Raw genomic sequence first — 25,505 nt, forward strand, 5'->3', positions numbered from 1 at the left:
AGTCTCGGAGCCTGGGTCAACTGACTTGGGCTCAGAGGGATTGTGTTATGGGGCTAAAAATAGCAGCGTAGAGGAAGATGGGGGCTTTACACAACCTATTCTAATTTGTATTGTATAAATTAGAGATCAACCTATTCTAATTTGTATTGTATAAATTAGTCTGTCCTTCTGCAAATATGTATATCACAAAACAGTAGCTCACTCCCCATCTATCCCCACTGCTGAGCATACAATTCTAAAGGACATTAAGAGTTCTTGGGTATCAGTAAGAACCTTTTGGGCTCAGAGACAGCAGAAGGAAGGCGTTAGTTTTGCAACATGGATCACCTTGCTGCACATCTTCCTTCCCCATTTGCAAAAACTTGAAACTGTTTGCTCCAGACTGTGTGTAGGAAGGTGATATTACCTAAATAGCTGATCCAGTTTTGTTCCTGCTCTGTTCTGTCTCAAAACTTTAAAGTTCCCTACTGCATCATTGATTTACACACTACCCACTTCCATCCCATAGACCCAGCTCTACCTTGTGCACTCTGGAATATAAACATAAGACATCAGCTAAACAATGCTGTTCTCCCACTCGGTCCTCAAAACTCAGTGCTTATCACGTGTAAAGCAGTGACAACTTATTGTGGAAATGCAAACTTTTCTTTTCCCTGGTTTTATGATCTAATGTTGATCAGTTGAGAGATGGTGCAAAGCACATTTTTTCTCCTGGCAAGTGCCAAACTGGAGAATCTTTTTTTCAGAAAATTAAAAACATGCATTCTTCATGCAATTCTATAATTTCTATAGTGTTTGGAAAGCTTAGTGAATTGTCTACAATTATTTTATATGGCCCCTGTAAAAGCAGTGAGGGGGTAGGGGCACAGAAACAGAAAGTGAGAGTCTGTTTCTTGTAGAAGTTCCAACAAGTAGCAGGGAACAGTCTCATCTTTGTGGAGAATTCTCAACACATAGACAAGTTACTGCGATGTTAGACCAGCAAATCATCAGTCTTTAATCAAAAATCACAGCATCAATTTCAACCAGTGGAGACTCAGATCAGTTAATAATAATAAAAAAAGTTCATGCACCTATATTTGCCCAACACTTAGAAGTACCTGTGTGGCCAAGGATCTTTGCATACATAGGTGTCAGATTTGTACATGTTAATACTGATACATGTATGGGCACACATTTTGCTCAATGATTTCAGGCTCCACCCACTTAAAACATGGTCCTTTATCATCCATGGTTGATTTAAACTTATTCACAGCAAACAGCACAAAGTCCTTTGGAAAGTTCTGAACCACAAGGTAATTAAACTGTAGATACCCAAAGACGAAGCTGGAAACCACAGACTAAAAACAAACCTGTAAAAGGTACAAGTCTGAGAGCACAGGAGACTGTTTACACACAGACTACGTGCAGCATGTGTAGTTGTGTGGGTTTCGACATGCAGCCCCTCTCACTGTGCTTCAATCTTAAATATAGGGACCAGCTCTTGAGTTGAGAGATTAGTTTAGTCTCTGCCCTCTCCCTTGAGATTATCAAAGAGACAGCCAATGATGGTGGGTTTGGTGTTGTGGGCACCTGTCTATTAGGATTGGACTAAGAAAACACCAACCACATTTCACAAAGGCCATTAATTCAAATTAGTGACCTTGGCCGAATTCAAATTAGTGACCTAGATGTGAAAGGCTGTGTATCCTATTACAAATCTGTTGAGCCATCCTGTTGCCTGCAACTGGGGATTTAGTGACCCGGAACTAAATTAAATAGAAGCAGTACACTGAATGTCAGATTTGTATTCACTCATCCAAACATATTATGGTATTACAGCATCACGGGGAGATGTTCCGTTGTTGAGATAATTGTGAGACTGTTTATTTCCAGCCTTGTTCTTAGAGGACTTACTATCCTGCTTCTGGAAACCTGGCAAGGAGTTTAGAAATAAAGGAAATAATTACAAGAATGAGAATTATTTTTATTGAACTCTGGGTTAAAATGTTTTCATGTTATTGTTAAAGAAGTATTTGTCTTAGTTGGTAGTGCACAGAAGTGCACTTACATGGCAGTATCAAGCAGTCATTACATAGCTTTAAAAAACCCACATAGCATAATTGCACAGTGTGGAATTGGCTGGACTTTCTGGTCAGCTTACTTTTTCTTCTTAAATACTTGATGGCATACTTGGTCTTCACAGGTCAGCTCCTACAGCATTAAAATAATTGATAAGTATATATTGTTGCAAGCTATGTTTCCCACATGCAGCCACTCCCCTTGAAAAAAAAAATCACTGAAAGACCAGCAGAAACACCACATCAAGAAGACTTTTGCTTATTAAAAAAAAGCAGTGTATTTTATGTAGCCATAATCAGCTGGCATGCACTGCAGATTGTGGTAATTAGATTTTGACACTTGAATTGAGCTTTAAAAAGTATAAAAATGAAAAATGCATTGAAATTGCTCTGTAATGGTGTGACTTTGCATATTCCATTATTAAAACAACATGCCATAATTTATTAGAAGCACTGAAGCAACAAGGGAATTACAAAAAGAGGGTGGAGGGAAGATTCAGAAAGGATGGGAACAGTTGCGGTACTGGTTCAATAGATGGGTGCACCAGTCCATTAAGCCCTTTTGCTTCCAGAGATCTCAGCTTGAATCCTGGTGCCAATAATTATAACTTTCATTAGTGGAATTATTGGCAAATTTTAAATTTATATTGTAATAGGGTAATAAAAGTCTATCTGTCAGCTGGGTGACATTGGTTTCTGCTTAGATGGAAGAAAACAATAGGGTTTTTAGTCAGCCAATTGACCTTCCTATAGTACAAGCTTGAGGCAGAGTTCGATGGCCATCATAACCATCCACACTAAAATGTGGCTTATATAACTGCACAGAATTAATTGTAACAAGAAAAGACTTCAAGGCAGATCCTCAGCTGGTACAAGTTGTTTGTCATTGTTTCACTTAAGTCACTGGAGTTATGCCAATTTTTGCCAGCTGAGGATCTGGCTCCTCACATGATAAATAGAGGAGCCATGCTACGAAGAAAATATAAATGAATCCTGGCTATCAAATAGATAATTTACAGCTCTGTATTATAGCCAGCAATCCAGTCCCAGAGTAGAGAAATTCATACTCTGATAGGCAAAGTAGTTCCTGACTATCTATACAGATCCAAATCTAGTGAAGTTTAATATTAACTCCTCACTAAAAACTATGTGAATCTGCCTGTTACAGTCTCTTCCTCTGCATGCTTTTGTTTATTTTGCCAGACTTCAATGACTGCTTATTTTCTTTACAGGCCCATATGGCATCTCTCAGGCTCACTGCATTTCTCTTTGCATCCCAGTTTACTAACTCAGCTTTTGACTTTTTATTTTGAAGGGAGGGAGGGGGCAGTGGCACAAGATAACTACAATATAGATGGTTTGCTAAGCTTCCCTGTGTATTCTGGGAGTGTTTTACTGATCTGGATAACTGCATAGTTGTTGCTAGAACTCATTTTTTTGGAATGACAAATGTTTTTCCCTCACATTTTTTTCAGACTGGTTTATTTTTAGTATGTACTCAAAAAACAGAAGGAATTGGACGTGCTGTGTAACTGGAAGGGTTAAGGGCTGTAGTGCAGTGAACTGGACAAAAGTCATTGTAAGTTTGTGGCTTAATTGGGCAGCAGGTGGAGATAAATGAAACAGCAGGGGTTCTGGTAGAAAGGAGGTTTTTAGAGTTTAGGTATCAGAGCTGTGTGAGTAAAATGAATCAGAAAAATCCTTGGAACTATAGTAACTACACTATTCTGCAGTCTCAGTTACATGCTATATCCATGAAAGTCAGCTCTTACCAGATGCAGTCTATCTCCTTCAATCCAGTGCGTCCAGCCTCTGTTTTTCTTCTCACCTTTTTGGACACATACTAATTTGTCATCATCCCAACTCACTAGTGTCTGCAGGGATCAAAGGATTAAATCCAATGAGATAACTACGGATTTTGGAAACACTGAAACAAACCAGAACTAACAATGAGGTAGCATAAGTGCAGTGTGTGATCAGAAAACCCCATCTGCTTGTGCAAAGACACTAGTGGCCCAAATGCCCCATAGCTTAAAGTGCTTTATTTGTCACCTTTCAATTACTTCTTCAATTAAAATTATATGGACTGTGTGTGCAAAAGAGGGGAATCAGAGAATTGAATTTCTGATACTGTTTATAGAATAGTACTGCATATGAAAATTATTTTTCTTTCCTCGCTATATGAAAGCATTCATAAAAAGATTATAAAGGGGCAATAACTGGAGCACTACGGATCAGTGACTAATGCAGGGTTAACACCTCCTTTATCTGTATATAAAACAGACAGGCAGAAAAAGTATGTAAATGACACTTGGTACAATACACTTATAGGTTATTTTATAGCATCTTTCAGGCATTGTAACCAAGACCTTTAAAGACATATGCCAAAAGGGGAGAAGAAGCTTTCACAATGAAATTTAAATCAAGTAATTCATTGAAGGGACAAAATAGAGGAATGGCTTGGCTATTGGTACCAGTGCCTTTCATGCTGACAAATATCTCATTGATGGAAGTGTACAAGGAAACAATCTATTGTCTTGTCTTATATTTAGATTTTAAGCTCTTTGCTGGAGGGGCAATCTTTTTGTTTTGTGTTTGTACAACAACACAATGGGGTCCTGGTCCATTCCTGGGACTTCTAGGTGCTTTGATGATACAAATGAATAATTAATGAGTTCCAGGTAGAATGGGCAGTGGAGGCAGGGGTGAATGAATGACCCAAGCTCTCTCCAATTCCCACACTGCAGAAAGGATAGAGACAAGCCAGACGGGAGAAGTGACAAGTGTTATGGCTGTAGCTGGAAGGGGAGGAAGAAATGAATCCAGAGAGATTTCTGAAAACCTGGAGTGCAATTCTGAATTAGAACTGGAGACTAATAGGAAACCAGTGAATGTGACTCTCTCGAGAAAGAAAAAGAGAAAATGGCACGTCTACGGCATTCTGGAGTCCCTAAAGTTGCATGGGGGATTTTGGAAGACAGTAAAGATGGAACTTCATTCACCAAACAGAAAGTGATTAAGACATGGCTAAAATTACAGCACAGCAGTACAGTCAGGATCCAGAGAAGGATAATTTCTCTGGAGATGATTTTTCCTAAGACTAAACTGATATCAGGTAGAAATAATTTAGATTAGCAATCAGGTGGAATTATAATTTTGCAACAAGGAAATCCAGTTTGTCCCAGCATAAGGGTAGTGAGATAGGAGGAGAAAAAATAAGGTTACAGAGAGTTCAGTGAAGACAATTTTGTTCAGAGATGAGATTGGTGATGGCTTTGATACAGGGGAAGGAGAGTGGTGAAGGATCATCAGGTTATAGATGGATCAAGGGAGACTTGTATGCATTGGTTTAAAAGCAGTAAAGCTGTTGCATACCTCATCATGATCATGGGAGAAAGGACTCAGGAGAAGTGATAGAGGTTAAAGTAGGGGTTTAGAAGCCTGGAGAGGACACTATAAGCCTGATTATTCTCTGACTTCCACTATTGTGAATCAGAAATAACTCCAGAGGAGCTACCCCATGTGACACTGGGGTGAGAACAGAAGCAAGCCCCTGTACCCTCAGTTAAATCCATGCAGTTCCACTGGGGGATTACATGAGTGTAGATGAGGACAGGATTCATTTCAGTATGCTGCCAACTTCCTCGATGAAGACTGTCAGGGAACTTTGATCTGCATGACCATCTCTCCAGGGGCTGACAGCATGATTTGAGTTCAGAGATGAAATGGGATAAGTTGATGGTGCAGAAGGGGTGAAAGGTCAAAGAGGAACAAGTTAGCCAAGAGCTGGGAAGAGGACAGAACTGGTTACCAGAAGAAAAGTTGGCATGGATAGGATCAACAAACGATAACAGAAAGAGAGGCTAGCGTGGCTGGGGCAGATTTTCAAAGGCCCAAAGAGGTGTTTTCAATGGGAGTTGGATGCCTGGTAGCCCTTTGCATTGTTGACAGTCTCCCATAGATCTTTTTAGGGGATGTTAGGAGAATAAAACTGAAGGCGGTAATGGTAAAAGGAATGCAAAGGTGTATGTAGTAAATGAATACACCAAATGGTTCAGGCCCCGATGCCTTAAGAGCTCTTTCCACAGAACTCCCACTGATTTCCATGGGAGTACAGTGTGGGGAGGGCTTACAGGAAGACACTCAGATAGAACTGGCAATTTTAATAGAATGGGGAGGGGGAAAAAAGCATTAGTAGTTTTAAAGTGCAGCTTTAAAGTGTAACTTCAGCAGCTAACTTACATGTGACAAAATATCCTTCTTCTCTTTACTTTTAAATATAGAAAACTGCTAAGAGGTTTACCATAGAAAGACAGGAAAGATTCATTGTGAGAAAAAAAAATGTAATTAATTATTGCTTTCACAGATCTGGGAAACCTTCCTGATTTGCATATAAAATAAATATTTGCAATGTGAAAGAAAACAAAATTATCTTGAAATGCAAGTGACCTGCACTTTATAGACAAACATTTCTCTAATAGCTGTAAATTGCTTTCCATCATTTTTAGGCAGGAAATTTACAGGACTGCTTGCCCTGGTTTTAACCACATGGAAACCGAATATTAAGTTTATACCTTCACAACTCGGTTGTCAAGCCCCTTGGTGTTTTCTTCAAACTCCACTCCCACAGTGTAATTCAGTTCATAGTTTCTGAAAGTGCTCAGTGTTTTTGTCTTAAAATTGTCTCCATCTTGAATAATTTCCTTTGTTTGTTTCAAGCATCCTGCAATCTTACGTGTGGCAAAATCAATGCCTAGTAACAAACAAAACATAAGCATATGATAAACCCAGCCAAATTCCAACTTATGGTACAAAGATGCAAAAGATATGGTACTTTTATATATACACCGAAACAATGAAAACTATACTATGAAAATCACTTGCACATTTAATCCTCTGACTTACAGGTAAAATAATGCGGAGTAGCTCTCTTCTAGAATTGACTGACATTTTTCATTTGAAACTTTTTTTTTTGTAAATGATAAAAAGATTTTTTTAATGAAAATTTGAGGAAAGTTTGTGTTTTTTTCAAAAAGTGTTCTAATTATTTATTTTTTTATGAAGAACCCTTTTCCCCCCTTAGTTTTGGATATTTTCCATCTTCATATCCCCCATTCCTTTTTCAGTGACAAAATATGGGTGGGAGAGATGTGAAGTGAGAGATAAATTGAAAATCCCCAAGATGTCTAGTTTTCATATTTTTAGAAAAAATAAAAATTCCACTGCTTTTGGTGAAAATTTTGGAGAAAACAATATCCCCCATCTCTCAAAAAATACTGATCTTTGACCAAATCTACTCATATCTAAAGAAGGATCTCAGAACGAGTGCCTTACATGTTCTTGTGCAGTAGATGTGCATATCAAAATGAATGTTTGATCCAGTGAATTTTGGCATTGAGCTTCTACTTCACTACAACCACAGACTGTTGTTTGGGACTGGGTGTGATCTGTGGAACTGTATTGCATTTACATTGACACTTGGACTATATTGAGTGTGATTTAACAGCCATCTGGAAAAAAACATCTTTTTCACTTTTTGTGAAGTAGTTTGAATCAGAGATCATATTAAATTAGCAAACCTATTCCAGAAATGATGCTTGCATATAAATAAGTAAACAAATAAGAGCTATATTAATTGATTCTACTATTTTTTCCTAGGGACAAACAAAAATCAAAGTTGATCAATCTTTAAAGGACAAAAATGGATGGAAAAGATTATTTTGCAGCTTCCATATAGGTAAAAGATGGAAAGTTAAAAAACAAAAAGGAAAATAGCCAAAGAGTACTGCATTTCACAATGCCCTCATAATATTCTGTCATCATTTTGTGCCTGATCCCCTTTAACTTCCTTACTCTGTTCATGATGAAAACTAACATAATACAAACAACTACTTGCAACTGAATGCACTAAAAGATATGTGAAATATATTACCATCATGACACAGTCTACCCTAGACAATACACCTAATGTCAACTGCATTGCCTGGTACAATAAATATTCAAGCATTTGGCAGTGAATCTTGTTATGGTGCTATATGCAAATGAAATAATCTAACATGTTTCTTCCAGAAACTGAAAAAATAGTGGGCCTTGTTAACCATCCCTGAGCTTTTTCACACACAAGTTAATCTTCGTCATCTCAGCAAAACCTGGTACAAATGGAACCTGTTTTCTTTTGGAGGATTCATTATGCTACTGCTAAGGCACTAATCAAATTGAGTGAAAGGACTGGCTAGAAAACAAAAATTGTTACTTTAACATAGGAAATAATGTCCATATTCAAGTATTTATGCTCAAGGGTTCTCAAGTATATTTTATCTGCTGCTGAGGATTAAAGATATATCTGGATCTGATTTATAGCCAGGTAACAAAATTTAGGTCTCAGAGGAAAGAAGTCTAGTTTTCCAAAGGAATGCTATTTCTGACTAATGTATTAGTCTTGTACTACTGCAGAAAATCAGGGGAGGTTTTATTAAAGCTACTCTTCATAACAGCATTTTGAACAATACAAGCAATAAAGATGAAATATTGTTCTATTAAGTTAGATTGAAATACTTGGTAACATGCTTATGAAAAAGTTAAACTTTCTGCTAAAGGGCAAAACAATTTGTTAATTAAAGTATAAAAATGCATATGTAGTAATTATAAGCATGAACGAACTGCAAAAAATTCAGCTTCATTGTGCTTTGGACCTGAACTCCTTAATTCTTAGAATATCAATCAAATGTAAAATCAGGAGAAACAGAGTGGAAGAATCTCTTTTTGCACCTTTTCCATGTCATTTCTTTTTCATTGATAACAGTCAGTGAGGGACAAAGAATCAAACACAGAAATATACATCTAGATACTATTTTGTTGCAAATATAGTGAGGATCTTTTTAATAGCACTTTAGTGCAGTACATAAAACATGGCAAAGAAATAAAGGGCCTGATCCAAAGCCAATTGGTGCAAACACGACTCTCTCTCGCCAGCCTCACCCCAAATTTCTTATGGAGAGACTAGCTTTAAACTCCATCAGGAGGTTCAATAGGCACCTCTCAAGTGGAGGCAGCACAGGAGATGCAATGAATCAGCCTGTCTCCCAGGCAAAAAGTTCCCACCTGGTCTGGGCCTGTCCATTCACTGCACTGCACCAACCCCTTCTGAGTCACCCAGCAGATCAGGAATTGTGGGTAGCTTAAACTTCTGTCAATCCTTCTTCAAGTGGACTTCCCACTGCTGGGTGCCTGTAGCCCTGTTTCCACCTGGAGGTCTAGAGGCTGAATCAAGCCCTTTATTTTATAGTCTGTGTCAAAAACCACTGAGAAATTCAGTAAGATCAGAAAAAATGAAACTCTGCTTGACTTAATCATAGCAAGGTTCTTGTAAACTGCCAGTGGAATGGTTTCAGTCAGATATCCTGTCCTAATTACTTACTGAAACAGTCCTGAGGATGGAGCAGACATGTGGCAAAAGCACTGCTCTAGCCCAGTGCATGCTAGCAGTTGATATTAAAGGAAGCAGAAAATTTGGAAGTCCATTGCTTATTGTAGCAGGATTGGGATTAGAATGTTAAAAGATGAAATAAGCACATTCTCTGGGAGTGAGACACCTAGCTCCTATTGAATTTCAATAAATATCACAGCCTAAATTTCAGAGGGGAAGTACCAATCTAAAGAGATATGTAAATAATTGCTTTTATAATAGCAATTGCTGGCCTTCTTGGTAAAACTTTTTAAGAATAGATATGAGCAGTTATGACCCAATGGAAAGAATCAATACAACATTATTAGCAGATGATACCCAAGGGAAAGTCTAAGAGAGGCAAAAGAAACAGAGTGTTGAGTGACAGTACAACCAGATTAAAGGACATAGTTAAGACTACCAGTCCTGTTGGAAAAGAGTCTCACATTCCCCAAGTGCATGACTAGACTAGCCAATAAGGAAGAAAGACACAAACAATGAAGAGAATTCGTCAGTTACCAAGACTGACAGTATTAGCGATTTTTCTTAACTGCTTTTCCTGACAGTACATTTATTTTGTTCAGAGATCACATTTGAGTTGAATGGAAAGAATTTCCCATCCCTTGTGCAGTCTTGCCTGTACCAAGCACTCAAAATCATGAGTCCACTCCCTCCAGATAGAGATTGGCTTAAAATCATGATTTTAAAATAATAATAATTAAAAATGTTGGCTCTTTTTTATTTCTGCCTTGGTTTCTGATCCCCTAGGATGCTCTCATTTCACAGCTATCCTCTGCAACCATGAGTGCTAGAAACATACTTTCCTCCCCCCCACCTCCGACACTTCCCAAAAATGGAAGCTGAGATTCTCAGATCCAGTGGCTGAGACTTTAAGAAAAAAAATACTAAATATCATGAGATTTGCAGTAAAAGTGAGGGTTGGCAATGCTGCATATATGTATTATTGCCCTAGTCTCTTTGAACAGACTGAAAAACAAACATTAGGGTTCTGTGATGTGAATTAAACTCTATTAGAAAGTCATCCAAATTACCAAATTTAGCTTCAGTTTAGAACTTCTTATAGCCATTCATAAAATCGATCATGAATGAAAATATTCAGAATTTTGGGAAGATCACAGTGTTTTTATTTCACCACATGTTTAGAGGCATCAGTGTTTATTTAAGAAGCTGAACTAACTAGTCCTTCAGCTCTGCAATACCTTGTCTCATTATCGACCATTAGACAGCAAATGCATAAGGAAGGAAGAAGCCTGATCTCTGTTTTCGAGGGAAAGTACTAAATGACAGAGCTCTCTGCTGGCACCAGAGTTGTACTGATGTCAAATGCAGTGACAAGTTAGAGAGAGAGGAAAATTGGAGAAGAAAGTGATGGATAGAAGTCAGCCCTCAATACAGAAGTCAACGAGACCACCTGTGTGAATAAGGGGGTACTCAGGTGTTAGCAAAATTGGGCCCAAAGAATGGGTAATTTGTTACTACTAAAAACGATAACTAAAATAGTTTTTGCTTTCTGCCACTTTTTAAATTGTAATTCCAAATTATAGACTTACAAAAATCCTAGTTTTAATTAGCCAACTCCTCCATTATTTTTCACGAGACCTACTTAATTTGTGCGACAAGGTAGGTGAGGTAACATCTTTTATTGGACCTGACTATGTTTTTTAATCTCCTGAGACCAACACAACCACACCTGTAATTAATTCGTATAAATTAGGTAGTTTCTATGAGTAGGAACCTAACTCTCAAATCTTCATCCACCTACACCTTACCCAGTAATTCCACAGGATAGTTATCTGATTCTTTTGATTACACATCTCATCCTTGTGTAAAGCTAGCTTCCACTTTTTTGGGGGGAAATACAGCACTACTACTGCAGCAAAGGAAACAAGAGAATCATTTGTTCAGTGGAAACCCAGAAGATACAGAAATAGTTGTCTAAAAAATGTTAATTTCTTCTGGAATTTGGTACCTGTTTAGCTAATGAAAGGCCTACTCCTGTTGAAATACATGGAAGTTTGATCTTGATTTCAGTGGGGCCAGGAGTCCACTCAAACAAAAAGAAACAAAAACAGCTGGAACAAAAATGGCTCAAACAAAAACAGCTGAAATGACAATTGTATTAAAAAGGTCAAATATAAAATGGCCCTCAAACCAATAGAAGACAATTATCCCTTGTAAAACTTTTACACTGTCATTAAAGTCATTGAAGGCACTAATGTGGGGAAAATAAGAGTGAAATTTTGGCATTCCTAGGAGCTTAGTCTCCATTCACATTTCCAGCTGTCTTAAAGTGCTGCTTGCACTGAATTAACTGTCTTTCAATGTTCTTCTGACTTCTAAGTAAGAATTCTATTCGTTAACAACATACATTTTCTTGCTGTGGAAATATGCTCCCATAAAGATTGTCAGAAACTTCTGCCCATAACAGATTGGTTACTATACAAACTTTTTACTATACCTGTTAATTCAGTTACAGTTTTATAAAATGCTACGTGCTAACTGTTTTTCCTCCACTGCTGTGAAGTATCCCGTACTTGCTCAGAAAGTCATTCAAATTTGTCTAGACATATTATAGCAAGCATATGATTTTTTAATACGACTGCCAGAAACTATTATGTCCAAAACAAATCAAAGAAGTAAGACTGCTCTACTACTAGCTTTTGTTTTGTTTTTTTAAATAGGCATGATTGACAAATAAAAACTTTTGTCCCAATATTGGTTGTTTTTTCCCCCCATTTACCTAAGGCAACCATGTAGCCATCGAAGTTTTCATTGGATTCCATTTCCCATGTTCCATTGTAATCAGCAGGCATAGTGGCGAAGAGCTCAAACCTAAGGATAGATCAAATGCTGAGCCTGGAAGCAAGATCTGAAGACAGAATGTGTTATAGCTCTGTCCTTTTTATATCTTCATTTGATAAAGTTTATGGTTGTCCAGATAATAAAGTCTGAAGGTCAGAGATATAACCCTACAGAACTTTGCTTCATTAACAAAGTTCACGAGGATACCAGACAGGTCAGAATTGGATTCCGAAGCAAGAACTAACAGAGAAAGGTATTTTGCAGTAACCTCCGTAAAGAAAGCAATCTCTTATAGGTACCCCTTTGAAACGTGCCACAGAAAGGCAACATTTTTTTTCAATTCACTTCTCCAACATACCGTAAGCTCCTATTAAGTTCATGCACCCTAACTCCTATATGAAGTTGGTGGAAGTTTTGGATGTATGATGAATGCAAGATTGGGCCATTAGAAGGAAAATCCCAATTTTTAAAAGAAAAATATTTATGATTTTCTTTATTTTGTTTCTCAACTTCATATTCCAATGTATTATAGTGGAGTTCAATGATATCCCAGTTTTCTTCCCAAAATGTCCCTTTTTATAGATGTCAAATGTCGGCAAATGTGCTTCAGGTATAAATTGACCTGAATACATTTTGTTTAACTGATCATAAATGTCACAGGGTGCCTCTCAAGCGACCATGCGAGTGGCACTGCTTAGCCCATTGTATGGTCTCTTAATCACAAACACACACTGTTTCTTTTTCATCAAATGCAACTATAATCCTGGGTTTCCAAACAGGGCAGGCATAGGCATACAGCAGGAGGAACCTTTCACAGAACTTTCTCTCCCTCTTTTACTACCTGTTCTTCCCAAATATATATCCTCCACATTACTAAGTCAATTACCTCACTAGCCCAACAATTGCTACCAAATGTCAGTTATCCCCACCAGTAACAGGTTCATTGGTTGATTCCAGTTAGGTATCCAGCTTTCTCTGTGCCGCAGCCACCACAATGACCACGGTGCTACAACTCACACTCTGTCACAGTAAAGATATTGAGATAATCTGCAGAAAGTTCCACAAATGCAGGGAAAGGCCAAACTAACACAGGTAGAGCCCATTGTAGGCAATCACTTCGATTAGCCTGACTCTTGGTGCTTTGGGTTAGACTCTTTCAGAGTCAGATCACCCAAACCATTTCCTACTCTGGGTTTCAATTTTGACTCTCTCAAGATGCACCTGCTCAGAACAGTTGACAGAATGTACAAGTTTTACTCCATAGCAGGGATAGGGAGAAGCACAGTGAGCTGGGGAAGTGTGGACATGAAGGTATCTCAGCAGACCTAGCAGCTCTACTCTGAAAGCACTTTCTCTTGCTAGTGAGGCCCCCTGAAGGGGAGTCGGGGTCTGGTGGAAAACAACAGTGCAGTAGTCCTGATCTGACAGCCTAGGAGAATGAAGATACACAAGATATTGGATTTATGTAGCAGGGAAGAATAATTTCTTCCAATGCAGAAATTATTGGTGAAACTCTGTAGCCTGTGTTACGCAGGAGGTCAGACTAGATAATGGTCTCTTCTGGCCTTAAACTCTGATTCTATGTTGATATTTTTCAATACATTTAATGATCTATGTATAGTGTTTAACATGCATTAGTTTTATGCTGCAGGATAAGTTTTAACCTGAATTTCCTTACCTTTATGTACTTGCTTTCTCAGCCTCCACGCTGTATTAATATTAATGAATATATACATTTTACTTATTTAATACACACAAAAAGTAGGTTAAAAGAACAGGTTGCAAAATCAAGTACTCAAAAGTTAGGAAATGCCAGAATTCAGGTTGTCTGTACAACCTTAATTCATCCACCTGGTGCACAGGCACTAGGATACAAATTTTGTGATCACATACAATCTCCCCCACTCCCCAGGCTCCCATTCCCAGTCTCTTCTTCTGCCCACATACATTCACATTCCCAGGCTCCTTGCCCAGCCAGTCCGACTTCCCCCATCTTGGTGCCTCATCCAACTTTCTCCCCACATCTCCAGCTCCCCATCTCCCTCCTTAGGCTGTACATCCAATCTCATTCTCCTTCCCCTACCCCAAACCATCCTTGGCTCCCATTCTCCTTGCTCAACCAGTCACTGTGTGTGTGATGCATGTGCAGTCTGGTCAGTGGTAGGAGCTGTGAGGGGACGGAGCATGCTCAGTAAGGACGGAATCTGGAGATTTTTAACTGCTAAATTCTAAATTACTATTGGCCAAGTCTGAATTGAAATTTTTCAAAGGTTTATAGCTTGGCCAAGTTTGGGCAGATTTTCACAGGAGCAGCAAAAGACACTTCCTCTGCCACAAAAGCCACCCTTCTGCCAAATTTCGAGTCGCTGCTCCACGCATGAGGGTACTAGAGCTTTGCAAAGAAAAGGCTTCCAGAATTTTTTAAAATGGCAAAACAACATACATTTCCTTAGTCTTGTTCTTGGAAATGGGTGAAACTTTCCAGAAACCATCAGCTTGAGGCAAACAGCTGGCATGGAAAATTTCAACCCAAACTGTTAACAATGGCGAAGTTATAACAAGGCCTTACAATGGGAAGTTTTGTGCAGTCTTAGCAATAGGTGGTGCTGCCATCCCTGCCTAGAATATATTTACCTCTCTATAGGAAAACGGGTGTATTCACAGGGGAACAAGATGCTTTGCCATTTATCCTCTTATGGCTAGTTTTTCAGGTCAGAACTGCAGAATTCCTGTGCAATATTCTTTTCAAACCACACTGGGGACACATTGTCCTTCAGTGCAGGCATATAGGGAGGGAAGGCAACTGGTGGAAAGAAACTTCCACCTCCTTTGTGCCCCCTGAACAAAGGTCAGGGACAATCACAGTCCCTGTGGTTGGGAAGCATGGGGATTGCACCCTCCATGCTCACCTAGAGATGTACATCACCACAGAGTGGGAAGGAGCCTTGGCTCCTTTGTCTCTACTCCAGCCCATTGTATGCTTCGTGTGCCAGGGGAATAGACTGAATCATTCAATAGAATGGTGCAATCTGCACTCATTATTTTCCCTAGGGAGCTTTAGTGATGGATTCCTGGCAGGGGATGATTCATCTGAGCTCCTTGAGGAATGATCCTTTGCTGAGCCCCCTCCAGGATGGCGTGGCTGTGCTTGGCTCCCTATTGAGGGCGGTGCTAAATGGCACAATCCCGTGTATTAATGTACTTCCTGACAAGGTAGCTTTTCTGATGACTATAATACCAGCAAGAAAGGTTTTGGACCATTGTGCTTTGTCAATGAAAGAAAGACTTTGTACCTTTTCATTCAGAGCAGCTAGTGGAAGTTCTCAGTAAAAACAGCTCCAGATTCATTTAAAAACCAAACAAAAAACCCCTAGTGATCTCCAGCTATCAGAAGTCTCCAAATGTAATATTACCTTCTTTTACTGCAATACAGGCACATATAAAAAAGAAAGCACTAGCATAAAATGTAGATGTCAGAAGATCCCTGATGATAAATATTAAAATAGCACAAGCAAAGTGGAGAGCTTCATTTTGTCTACAAGAGAGGAGGTTGTTATGTAATTGATAACTAAGGAGAAATTGCACAGTAACTTCTGACCAATTGCTTATTTATTGTCTGTCTATATCTGTTAGCCTTGCCTTTTAAATTGTAAGCCTTCAGGTCAGGAACTATCTTCCACGCTGTACAGTGCCTAGCACAATGGGCTCTGATTTCAGTTGGAGTCCTGAGATACCACTGTGATAAACATAATATTAATGTGTTATAAAAAGATAAGAGGCAGGAAAACATCTTTACGCTCTGGCTATCTTTTCATTGACGGATGTGTAAACCAGGAAAAACTCCTCTGAAGTCAATGGAATTACACCAGACTTACAAGGGCTTGACCGAGAGAAGAATGTGTCTCTGCACCTTCAAATAGAGAATGGTGTGCATTTAAGAAACATAGAAGGCTAAGTGTCTACAGTCACCTTCTGAAGTCAGAGCACATTCCACAAGAAAGAGACCAGCTTCGTGGACAGAGAATTCCTATGCTCTGTGGCTCTAGTTCTGAAGTAATTTACTACATCTTTGGAAGGCATTTTGGCAAGGTGGGAGGGTGGGTAGAACTGTCATGTGAGCCAGTGATTGACAATTCTTCAGATCTGCCTACTGCCTAATACAGAAACAGAAGAGTCCATTGTTAAAGATAGTGGGACTTAGTAAAATTCAGAGAAAATAAATAATCAAATACGACATTTTTCTTTTTCTCATTGGGTCGTGAATTGTAGAACAGGTTTTTACAATGATGATTCTGTTTGTCAGATACTTAATATTACTTCAATAGCATTTTTATAAGCTCCATTTTAGGAATTCCCTAAGCATGGGTTTATTTATCTAATAGTCTGTAACAGCTTCTTAGAGCCCCCTCAGGTAAATATGTAATTAGTAAATGTGTAAAATGCACTGAATTCTACTAATCAAAGAAATGCATAAAAATGGAGTTAATAAATCACAGAGTAGTGACTCCATAGACCGTAGTGACATTGCATGAGTTTTTGAAGTGCATGGTGTTAAAGTCCACAAAGAGAAATTTTAGTTCACAGATCGATTACTTGACAAGCAGTAATGCCGCCATCAGATTCAAGAACCTGACTAAATCATATCAATCCAATAGACAGCGACAACTGCTTCATGCAGGTTTGCTCAACACAATATTATTTCAAGCCCCACCTGGAAGATTTTTAGTTTGCCGGTGATTGCTCCAATGGCATCGTAATGGTCTGTTGGGTCAGTGCTCTGCCAACTAGAATCATCGATCTCCTGTGACATTTTGGATTTAAAAAAAAAACAAAAAACTTGCTAATAACCCATTCCCAAATGAAAAGAGCTTCCATTGCTTTATGTACATACTCTCAATAGGGCAAAGTTAATTTAATTTCTGAACTGACAATATGCTATTGTGGAAGTTAGGGGAAAAGTGCCCTGTGCTATTTGTTGTTTTAATTCCAGTGTTCCTTCCTCAGAAGGAACTCCAGCTGAAGTCAATGGGGATTGCTTGTGTGGCTGGTCTGCATGTTGAGCCCTGTGGATTCTTTTTCTGGTTTTCCAGTGTGTGTGTGTGTGTGTGTTAAAAACAGTGGTGGCTGAGCTCACGTTTCTGAGTCAAGTTTCAGCCCAGACCAAAGTTTTACTGCTGAGTTGTAAGACCTGTAAATAAGGCTGTGAAGGCATGTGAAGTCAAAGTCCCTTCATGTTTATGGTTTAAAGGGCCTTCCTATTCTGTATTTGTGTATATATGAAGAAACAGAGAGGGGTTGTTTGACTTCTAAGGACAGCCCTTTCCTGTAAAAGGAAATCACTTAGTAAGTGAGTGAAATAAAACAGATGTATATTAAAGGGCTCATGAATGCTCCCAGACTGAAAACTGTGGTTCAAGTCTTCTTTTTATAGAACAGGTACAGCATAATCAGTGGGCATGGAAACTACCCCATATGCCACGGGTGCTGGAACACTTTTTATAGTGAGGGTGCTGAGAGCCATTGAAGCAAACTGTAAACCCTGTATAGAATGGAAACCACAGCAGTATCCCCGGCACCCCTAGTTCCAGCCCCTGTGCCATACACTGCCCAGCCATTCCTAGCGCTGTGTCTCAGGTCTACCCTGCACAAAGATTCCCATATCCTGGTAAGGAGGATATTCAGTTTCCTTGCTTGTCAAAAAGGCTCGTTTTGCCATTTCCTTAGAGTAGATTGTGCTGTAGGCACAGTCAGGTGCATTGTGGCTGGACCTAGACAGAATTCTTCCTGTAGACTCCCCGGCAGTACACAACAGTTGCACCACCCTTGGAGATGGTGTAGCATGCTCCCCAACCAGCTCTTAGCATGCCCTTTGATTTCCCTTTTTAATCATTTAGCATGCCTAGGGGCCTCGGGAAGAGCACATGTCCTACCCCCCAGACTCTGGCCCTTAGTCACTGTTGTCATTTAACAGTATATAATTACAGCAGAATCATGTCTTGGGACCTGGGAGGAAGCCAATCCATGGGAGAGGGGAGGGAAGGGGGATGCTGGCATAGGAGATCAGGTGGAAGGAGGGATCTAGCCACATGGAGGACTTTGCCACAAGGGGAAGTGGAGGTTGGAGAGAAATGCACAGCAGAAAGGAGCTTCAAAAGGGAATTAGCAAACCTAAACTAGTTGGCTCCTACCCCAAGTGGAACAGGCCACTTGGAGTATACCTAATTTATACATGTTGGTGCCAAATGATAGAATTTCATCTCATCTCTGCTCTGGAGATTCTTTGGCCTAAGTTGGTGTCCTGGCTTCTGGCTAAGAGCACAGAAAGATTGGATGGCTCAGGGAATGGGTAACAAGCTCTGGAGTCTTAGATCTTTATTTTAGGTCACTGGTTCAAATCTGGATGCTGTCACTAGAGAATGGAGATTCTTACCAACATGTACATGGCTGCTGGCTGACCTACCCTCTGGTATGTGAAGTGAGTTGTAGGTTTCCAGGCTAGTTCCCAGCTGTGCACGTAAAAGACAAAACAAATTCTCCAATATCAACATGGTGGCTTTCAGCACAGAGAATTAATTATGTTCCTGCCCTCAGAGGTGATCCCTCGAGGCATCTCTGCAGTATGCTGGCAGAGCTGTGCATAGTAGTTTGTACTGCCAGTGCTGGGCTGGACGTGCTCTCTAGTGAGAGGATTTGCACTTCAGTTGTATCAGTCTGGCATATTTCACAGGCACTTACATTTACTTTAAATAAAAATTGTGACAGGGTCCTCGGTCTCCTTCCTCTGCTCCAGTCTGCAAACTGCTCAGAGACCCTTGTGCTGGTCAAAGAGCTTGTGTTTATTTACAGTGTGGGTTCCCACCACCTTTATGCTATGTACAGCTCTGCTTCAACAGGCCTAAGGAGCCCCAGCTCCTGTAACAAGCAGAGCAGAGCACTCTATCTCCTCCCCCTGCTGCCCACTTTCCACCCTTTCTTCATCCTTCCTGTGCCTATTTTGTAGGCTCTGCCTAATGGCTTGATTAGCCTTCCAGCTCAGCTCCTCCCACAAACTAGGCACAGCCCTGTTTTATCAGCTCCATTCTGTATTGTTTGATTGAAGCTACTGTGACCCAAGGGCTGGCTCAGGTGTTCTTGCCTAGCTCTCTGTCACACACCTCCCCCCCCTTACTTAACTGTAAGGTTCTTTTTCCCATGCTTACCAGAGAGGTCACCCTGTAGGAGACTCCCTCTATCCCTAGGGTGATCCCCAGTTATTCTTGTGGGGTCCACTCATCTTCCACCCACAGAAATCATACTGTATAGGGGGTGGGTGGATGCCCCCATAGCTCCATTGCAGCCCACAGGCCATCAAACCATGTGCATCCCTGGGAGTTATTCCCCCATTTCCTCTTTTTGTGTCTGGCAGAGGATCGAGATTACTCCCTTCATCCCCTGATCACCCAAGATCCCAGGTTCCCCAACCCTCTAGTCTGTGCCTGGATTTCTTATCCTAGAGGTTGTATTGTAAGGAGGACCTCTGCTAAGGTGCTTTGGGTGTCTGTCTCCCCCATCCCACCTTCCTTACTTCCTACCCCTCCACTTATGATTTCCTGGTGACATCTCTTTTCCTCCTGACTTGGGCTGTCTAGGAGTTTCTACTGTTTCTTCTTTGGGCCTACTCTTCTCTCTCCTTTCTGGTTTCCTTTTCCCTAACATGGGATTCCTCCCAGCACCTCATTTTCCAATAGGGAAGGGGCTCCTGGCTGTGCCCAACACAACTGGATAAGGCAGCCCTTCCACTATCCCGTCCTCTTTCAAACAAAGCCCCTGTATCTCCAGGGGCACCTGGGTCATGAGGCAGTGTCTCTTATCCCCATGGACACATTCTATGTCCATAGTTGCTCCTGGAATCATCCAGTGAAGCCTCACTCGCTCCCTCCAGACAAGAGAGCAAGTTGAGGCCCTATTGGCAAGGCCCCTCTGGAGTTTCCTCCCCGCCATCACTGAAATGGTGAACAGTTTCTGTCCTTGTTCCTTCTCTCTGGCCCTGACCCTACCTCAGAACTCAGCCAAGCCATAATCCATGTACCAGCTATCCTCTCTTGTGTCCTGGTCACCCACACCAGCAGCAAATGTGTTAGGCCCCAGCTGGAACTCCTCGGGGTTCTTCCTCTTTATGCCCTTCTTACTGTGGGTCCTCTGGTTTTCCTCCCCAGCTCTAGATCCTTATAGGGTCATCACTCTTTCCTGGGAAAGTCTGTTTCTACCTACCTCTCAGTCAATTTCACAGCAGTCTCACATGTTCTTGGTGAGACCCTGAAAGAACTGTTCTAACATCAGAGTATCCATTATCTCCCCCACTGTTTGGGTGTCTGGTCTCAATCAGCAGCTGGCCCACTCCATCAACCTTTGGGAAAATGCTCAGGATTGCAAACTCCTGGCCCATCTTGCTGATTGGAACTTTTGGCGGTACTTCGCAGTGGATAGACCCACCCAATCCAGGCTGGCTGCCCTCACTGCCTCATAATTCTGGGCCTGCTCCTCACCTCAGGGCCATATAGGTGGCTTGGGCTCCCCCTGACAGATGGGTACAGGCTGCCCTATCCCATCCAGCACCCATGGCTACCCTTTCAAAAGTGCCCAGGAATGCATCTGGATCATCTGCAGGGCCCATTTTTCATAGTAGTAGGCCCCGAGTCCAGGCACAATCCCCCACCATGGGACTCACTGCCTTCTGTAGGCATTGCTACTGCTGCAGTACATTGGCCTCTTCCCTTATGAAATCCTTCAGGCTTTTCTGCTGCTCTGTCTTCCAGGTAAGCAAAGCCGGCCTCTCCATCTGGTGAAATAGTTGAAAACTTTGCAGGGCCTTCTGCATTTCTTCTTGTTGTTTTACCAGCCATTGCAGGGTCTCCTCCATTGCCCAGACTAGCAAACCCTCACACTGGCTCAAGTCCTGGACAAGCCTACACATGTTACAGGATCCTCTGCTCCAGTCCACAAACTGCTCAGAGACCCTTGTGCAGTTTATTTACAACATGGATTCCCACCACTCTCATCCTATATACTGCTGTGCTCCAACAGGCTTAGAGAGCCCCCACCACCTATAACAAGCAAGCAATCTCTCTTTCTGCCTTCCTATGCCTATTTGCAGCCTCTGCCTCATGGCTTACTTAGCCTTCCTACTCAGTTCCACCCACAAATTAGGCACAGCTTGCCTATTTAACCAGCACCACTGTGTATTGTTTGATTGGAGCAGTGAGCGATCAGAGAGCTGGCTCAGGTGTCTTGCCTAATATTTAGTCACAAAAATACATAAAAATCCATTTTAAATAAGTCTTTGAAAAAGAAAACAGTTGGCTTTCTGCCACTGGAGGCTTTTTCCTCATCTGATCAACGACTCTGTGTTCTTAGTCAATCTCTTGCTATCTTTTCCCATCCCTTTTAATCCTTATTTTCTTGCTGTTTTCAAAGCTAGGTGTCATTTGCTAGTTGGAAATAGCTCCTTTCCCCACATAAGGACTTCAGGGTCACTAGTGGTCCTATTTCTGTATTTGACCATAGGGAGAGACAATCCAAAGAATGCAGTTGGCTTGAAGAAAGGAAAAGGAGGTTGCAGCCATCCTTTGTCAGCCCACTTATGTTAAAATGGTCATTGCATCAGGATTAGACTCTGTGACAGCCAAGTTACAAAGCTTGTGGAGCTTTTGTAGACAACAGACAAAGTTATGGCTGAAGACAATCTTAATTTTCAAACTAAATATGGAATATCCAATGTATTACTATTATATGCAACTATTCCCTACACAATAATATGGAGCACTTACACAGTGCTTTTCATCCATAGACCTCAAAGTGCTTTACAAAGGTGGGTATCATACTCTCTATTGCACAAACAGGGAAACTGAGGTACAGAGATGTGAGATGATTTGCCCAAGACTGCACAGGGCAGAGCTGCGTATACAGTGCAGGCCTCCTGACTCCCAGTCTTATACCCTATTCACTAAGTCATGCTGCCCTCCTGGTTAAGAACTGGGACCGGTCTTTAAAACCCTTCATAAAAATATAGGGTGAGATCCTGAATCCTCTGTAGCCAAGAAGAGTTTTGCCACTGACTTCAATGGGGCCAGGATTTTCCCTACTAAGCAGTTTATGTTGTCTGAATTCCCTACATGAGTTGTGCATTAATATCTATATGTGTAATCTATGACTTAATTGCATTTATTCTGTGGCAAAGTTTTCTAACTGCAATTGCCAGTTCTTATCTTCATCAGATAAAGGTTACATTATTCAGACATTGAACTGGAAGACTGATTGATGGATTTTGAATGGAAAGGTTCCCTAGAAGGCAATGGGGGTTTGCTTTCCCTCTGATACTTCTATGACAAGCATAATTTAACTAAAAGAATATATATCCCACTTAGCTTGTTCATGCCTGACCACCATAAGTGTCAGAATGTCATTTATTACAGGCTCTCATCCATTAAGAGAACATCTTAAAGAACCAATTTTGTCAAATAAAAACACAAATGGGTCTTCTTTACCTCAGCTGGAAATCACTTTAACGGGGCTCTTTCAGATATCCTAGACCTTAACCTTTCATGTAATTTATCATTGTTATATTCTGATGAGGAAAAGTCTCCATGCTCCAAATACTGTTTTGTTTTAAAATCCTATAAATCAAAAAGTAGAGAAAACCAAGCCACCTTCATTAATGCTTATTACTGTACAGGCAACAAAAAATCCAGTGTTTTCCCTTATAGAAAAGGCCAACCAATGTTCTTAACTGGAGTCTTAAGCACTTAGGGTCAATACTTCAGGGCTGCTCTAAATTGGATGCAACTGCAGAAGCTCTCAAAAGATTGCTGGAGCACACTAGTACTCTGCCTAAACTCCTCCTCAGCTAGATTCCTAGCTCTGGCCTCTGTGCTGGGGTCTGTGAAGTGGGTTGTATAGACACCTGGGGAGTTCCCTTAGCCTGGAGGACTCCCTAGGTAGCTGATTGCCCTGGCTTTCTGACTGCTTTGTGCCAGATCTATTCCATAGATCAGTTTTCCAAATTTGCTTTGAATATTTACTAGTATAAGTCTACTTGCTGCTAAATTACCATGACCACAATAATGAGCAATATTTTACTTATAAAAAAGGTACTTGTCCCAGGTGACTAGGCAAGTAGAACCATGCAAGCCTGTACATAAATGAGCAAAAAATAATAAGGTCCCACAAAAATACTAAATGCAAGTTCTTGACGGGTTTCCATTTCAAAACTTACTTTTAATTAATTAACAAAGTTAAAACACTATAGCATGAAAATCTGGTCTTCACTTACTAAGGTCTACCCCTATACAGAACTAATATGCCAGTATCGTGATGAGAGATCTCTTGTGATTGTCAGAGCTGACAATTTTAAACAATTGTATTTTATTTATTCAAAGATCTTTTAAAAAATGATTGCTCAACATTACGATACCAAGACACTAGTTTAGCAAGAAGACAAATGCAATTTGGAGTACTCGTAGCATGGGAGTTTTTTGTTATCGTTAGGAGGCCACTGATAATTGTTTAAAAGTTCTAGCTTTGGGAGTCAGGATAGGAAGAGATTTCAAATTCCTGATCAGCTGTCAGAAATGTTCAGGTCCTTCTCAGGGAGACCCCAAAGAGCATGCAAGGCGCTCACTTCCAAACACATCAAATACTACAGCTTTTATGAAAAGTTATGAGGAATACAGTGACCTTGAGGGTTTTTTCGCCTTCCTCTGAAGCATGAAGTGCAGGTCATTTGCTGGGATTATCTGTGTATATCTCACTTCATTAGTTCTCTGTCAATGCAGGATCTCGGGCACTGGTGCACTCGGTCCCTCCTATTCTCTGCCTGTGACACATAGTAGTCTAGTCTCCAGTGGTCTATAATACTTTATTTAATTTGGGATGCTGGGTTTAATGTGCGGATGGTGTTGGGGGCCTGTGATACACAGGAGGTAGATTAGATGATCTGGCAGTCCCTTCTGGCCTCAAACTCTATGAAATTAAATCAGAGATAAATGAGCTAATTAAGGCCCCAATCATGCTTCGGGATCCTTATAGGAACACCACATAGGCACAAAGTGGATCTCAGTGCAGGACCGAGTCTCATCGATGTGATACTTTTGTAGTATTGAGTGACACTCAGAACTCCAAAATCCCAAAGACTTCAGTGGGAATATAAAGTATTCAGCACCTTTCTGGATGGGAGCTATAGATATAAAATGAAAGATACACTGGAAGCTGTTAAAAGAATGTAATAACAAACACCTTCAGGCTGGACTGCAACACTCACTTTTCTCCCTTGTCCGTGACAAGATGAGGGTTAAGTAGTGGTGGTGTTAAGTTCTGGGGTTTGTATGTGCTGGGATCAAGACGCATCAATGTTGTTGCTGTGAATTTGAATTAAACTCGGGGAACTGACTGGTCTGTTTATTTTAGTATATTTGCAAAAGGTTGTCAAGGGCGCCCCCTGATGAAAGTTGATATAAATCAAAATAAATAAATGCATCCTGTATTTGACAGAATGTATATATTTTACATCTGTTATATTACAAGATGGTAAATGGTATTTTCACTGGAAAATCAAATAGAAAAAGAAAAGGGAAACTAAATGAATTAGATGATGTTGGAATCACAAATAAAAATTGAGAGCAGATGTCTGAGAGAATTCCACAGGGATCCAGGTTGCCTACAAGTTTATCTGAAAATGATGGTTGGTGACAGTTTTCTCTAATTGATATGTGGTGGGCAGCAGATTAATCTATTGATTAACAGATAATTGAGAGTGATCTTTCCAGCTTTGCATTAGAAGTTTCACAGAAATGGTGAGAAATATGTCAATGAGTTTCTTAATGCACTAATCAGTGTCTTCTGGAAGAATCAGCCATATAAGCATCATTAAAGACTAATTTAATGTATCTGTAATTCATTGTGTAATCATAGTAACAGGCTGCCAATAACTGAGCTGAAAAGGTTATGTCTTAAGGAGGCCAAATGAGAAAGACAGGCCAATAAAAAATGTTTGAGCTTCTTTTGCTAAAACTCATTTGGGCTCTGTGGATGACAGCAAATAGTGGAGCCCAGGTTGGAGACTAAAGATTTTACCCACTCTCCACTTTCAGTTTGGATTTTAAAATGCAGCTTTACGTATTGTGAGGCGCCCAAGGGCTATAGTG

At 40.4% G+C, this 25,505-nt stretch overlaps 1 protein-coding gene across 1 annotated transcript; it reads right to left on the reverse strand.

The window, feature by feature from the left end:
* Positions 1-1,969: 1,969 nt before the first annotated feature.
* On the reverse strand, positions 1,970-14,485 carry RBP2 (retinol binding protein 2). Its single transcript, XM_067538649.1, has 6 exons — positions 14,411-14,485; positions 14,006-14,035; positions 12,266-12,357; positions 6,635-6,813; positions 3,833-3,934; positions 1,970-2,193 (listed from the first exon to the last, which is right to left on the reverse strand). Exons 3-6 carry the CDS (start codon positions 12,336-12,338, stop codon positions 2,140-2,142), a joined length of 408 nt encoding a protein of 135 aa, XP_067394750.1. The 5' UTR covers positions 12,339-12,357; positions 14,006-14,035; positions 14,411-14,485; the 3' UTR covers positions 1,970-2,139.
* Positions 14,486-25,505: the final 11,020 nt, after the last annotated feature.

This window comes from Emydura macquarii, unplaced genomic scaffold (genome assembly GCF_026122565.2).
Source record: "Emydura macquarii macquarii isolate MOO-44397 ecotype Brisbane River unplaced genomic scaffold, CSIRO-AGI_Emac_v2 contig_499, whole genome shotgun sequence".
Taxonomy (NCBI): domain Eukaryota; kingdom Metazoa; phylum Chordata; order Testudines; family Chelidae; genus Emydura; species Emydura macquarii.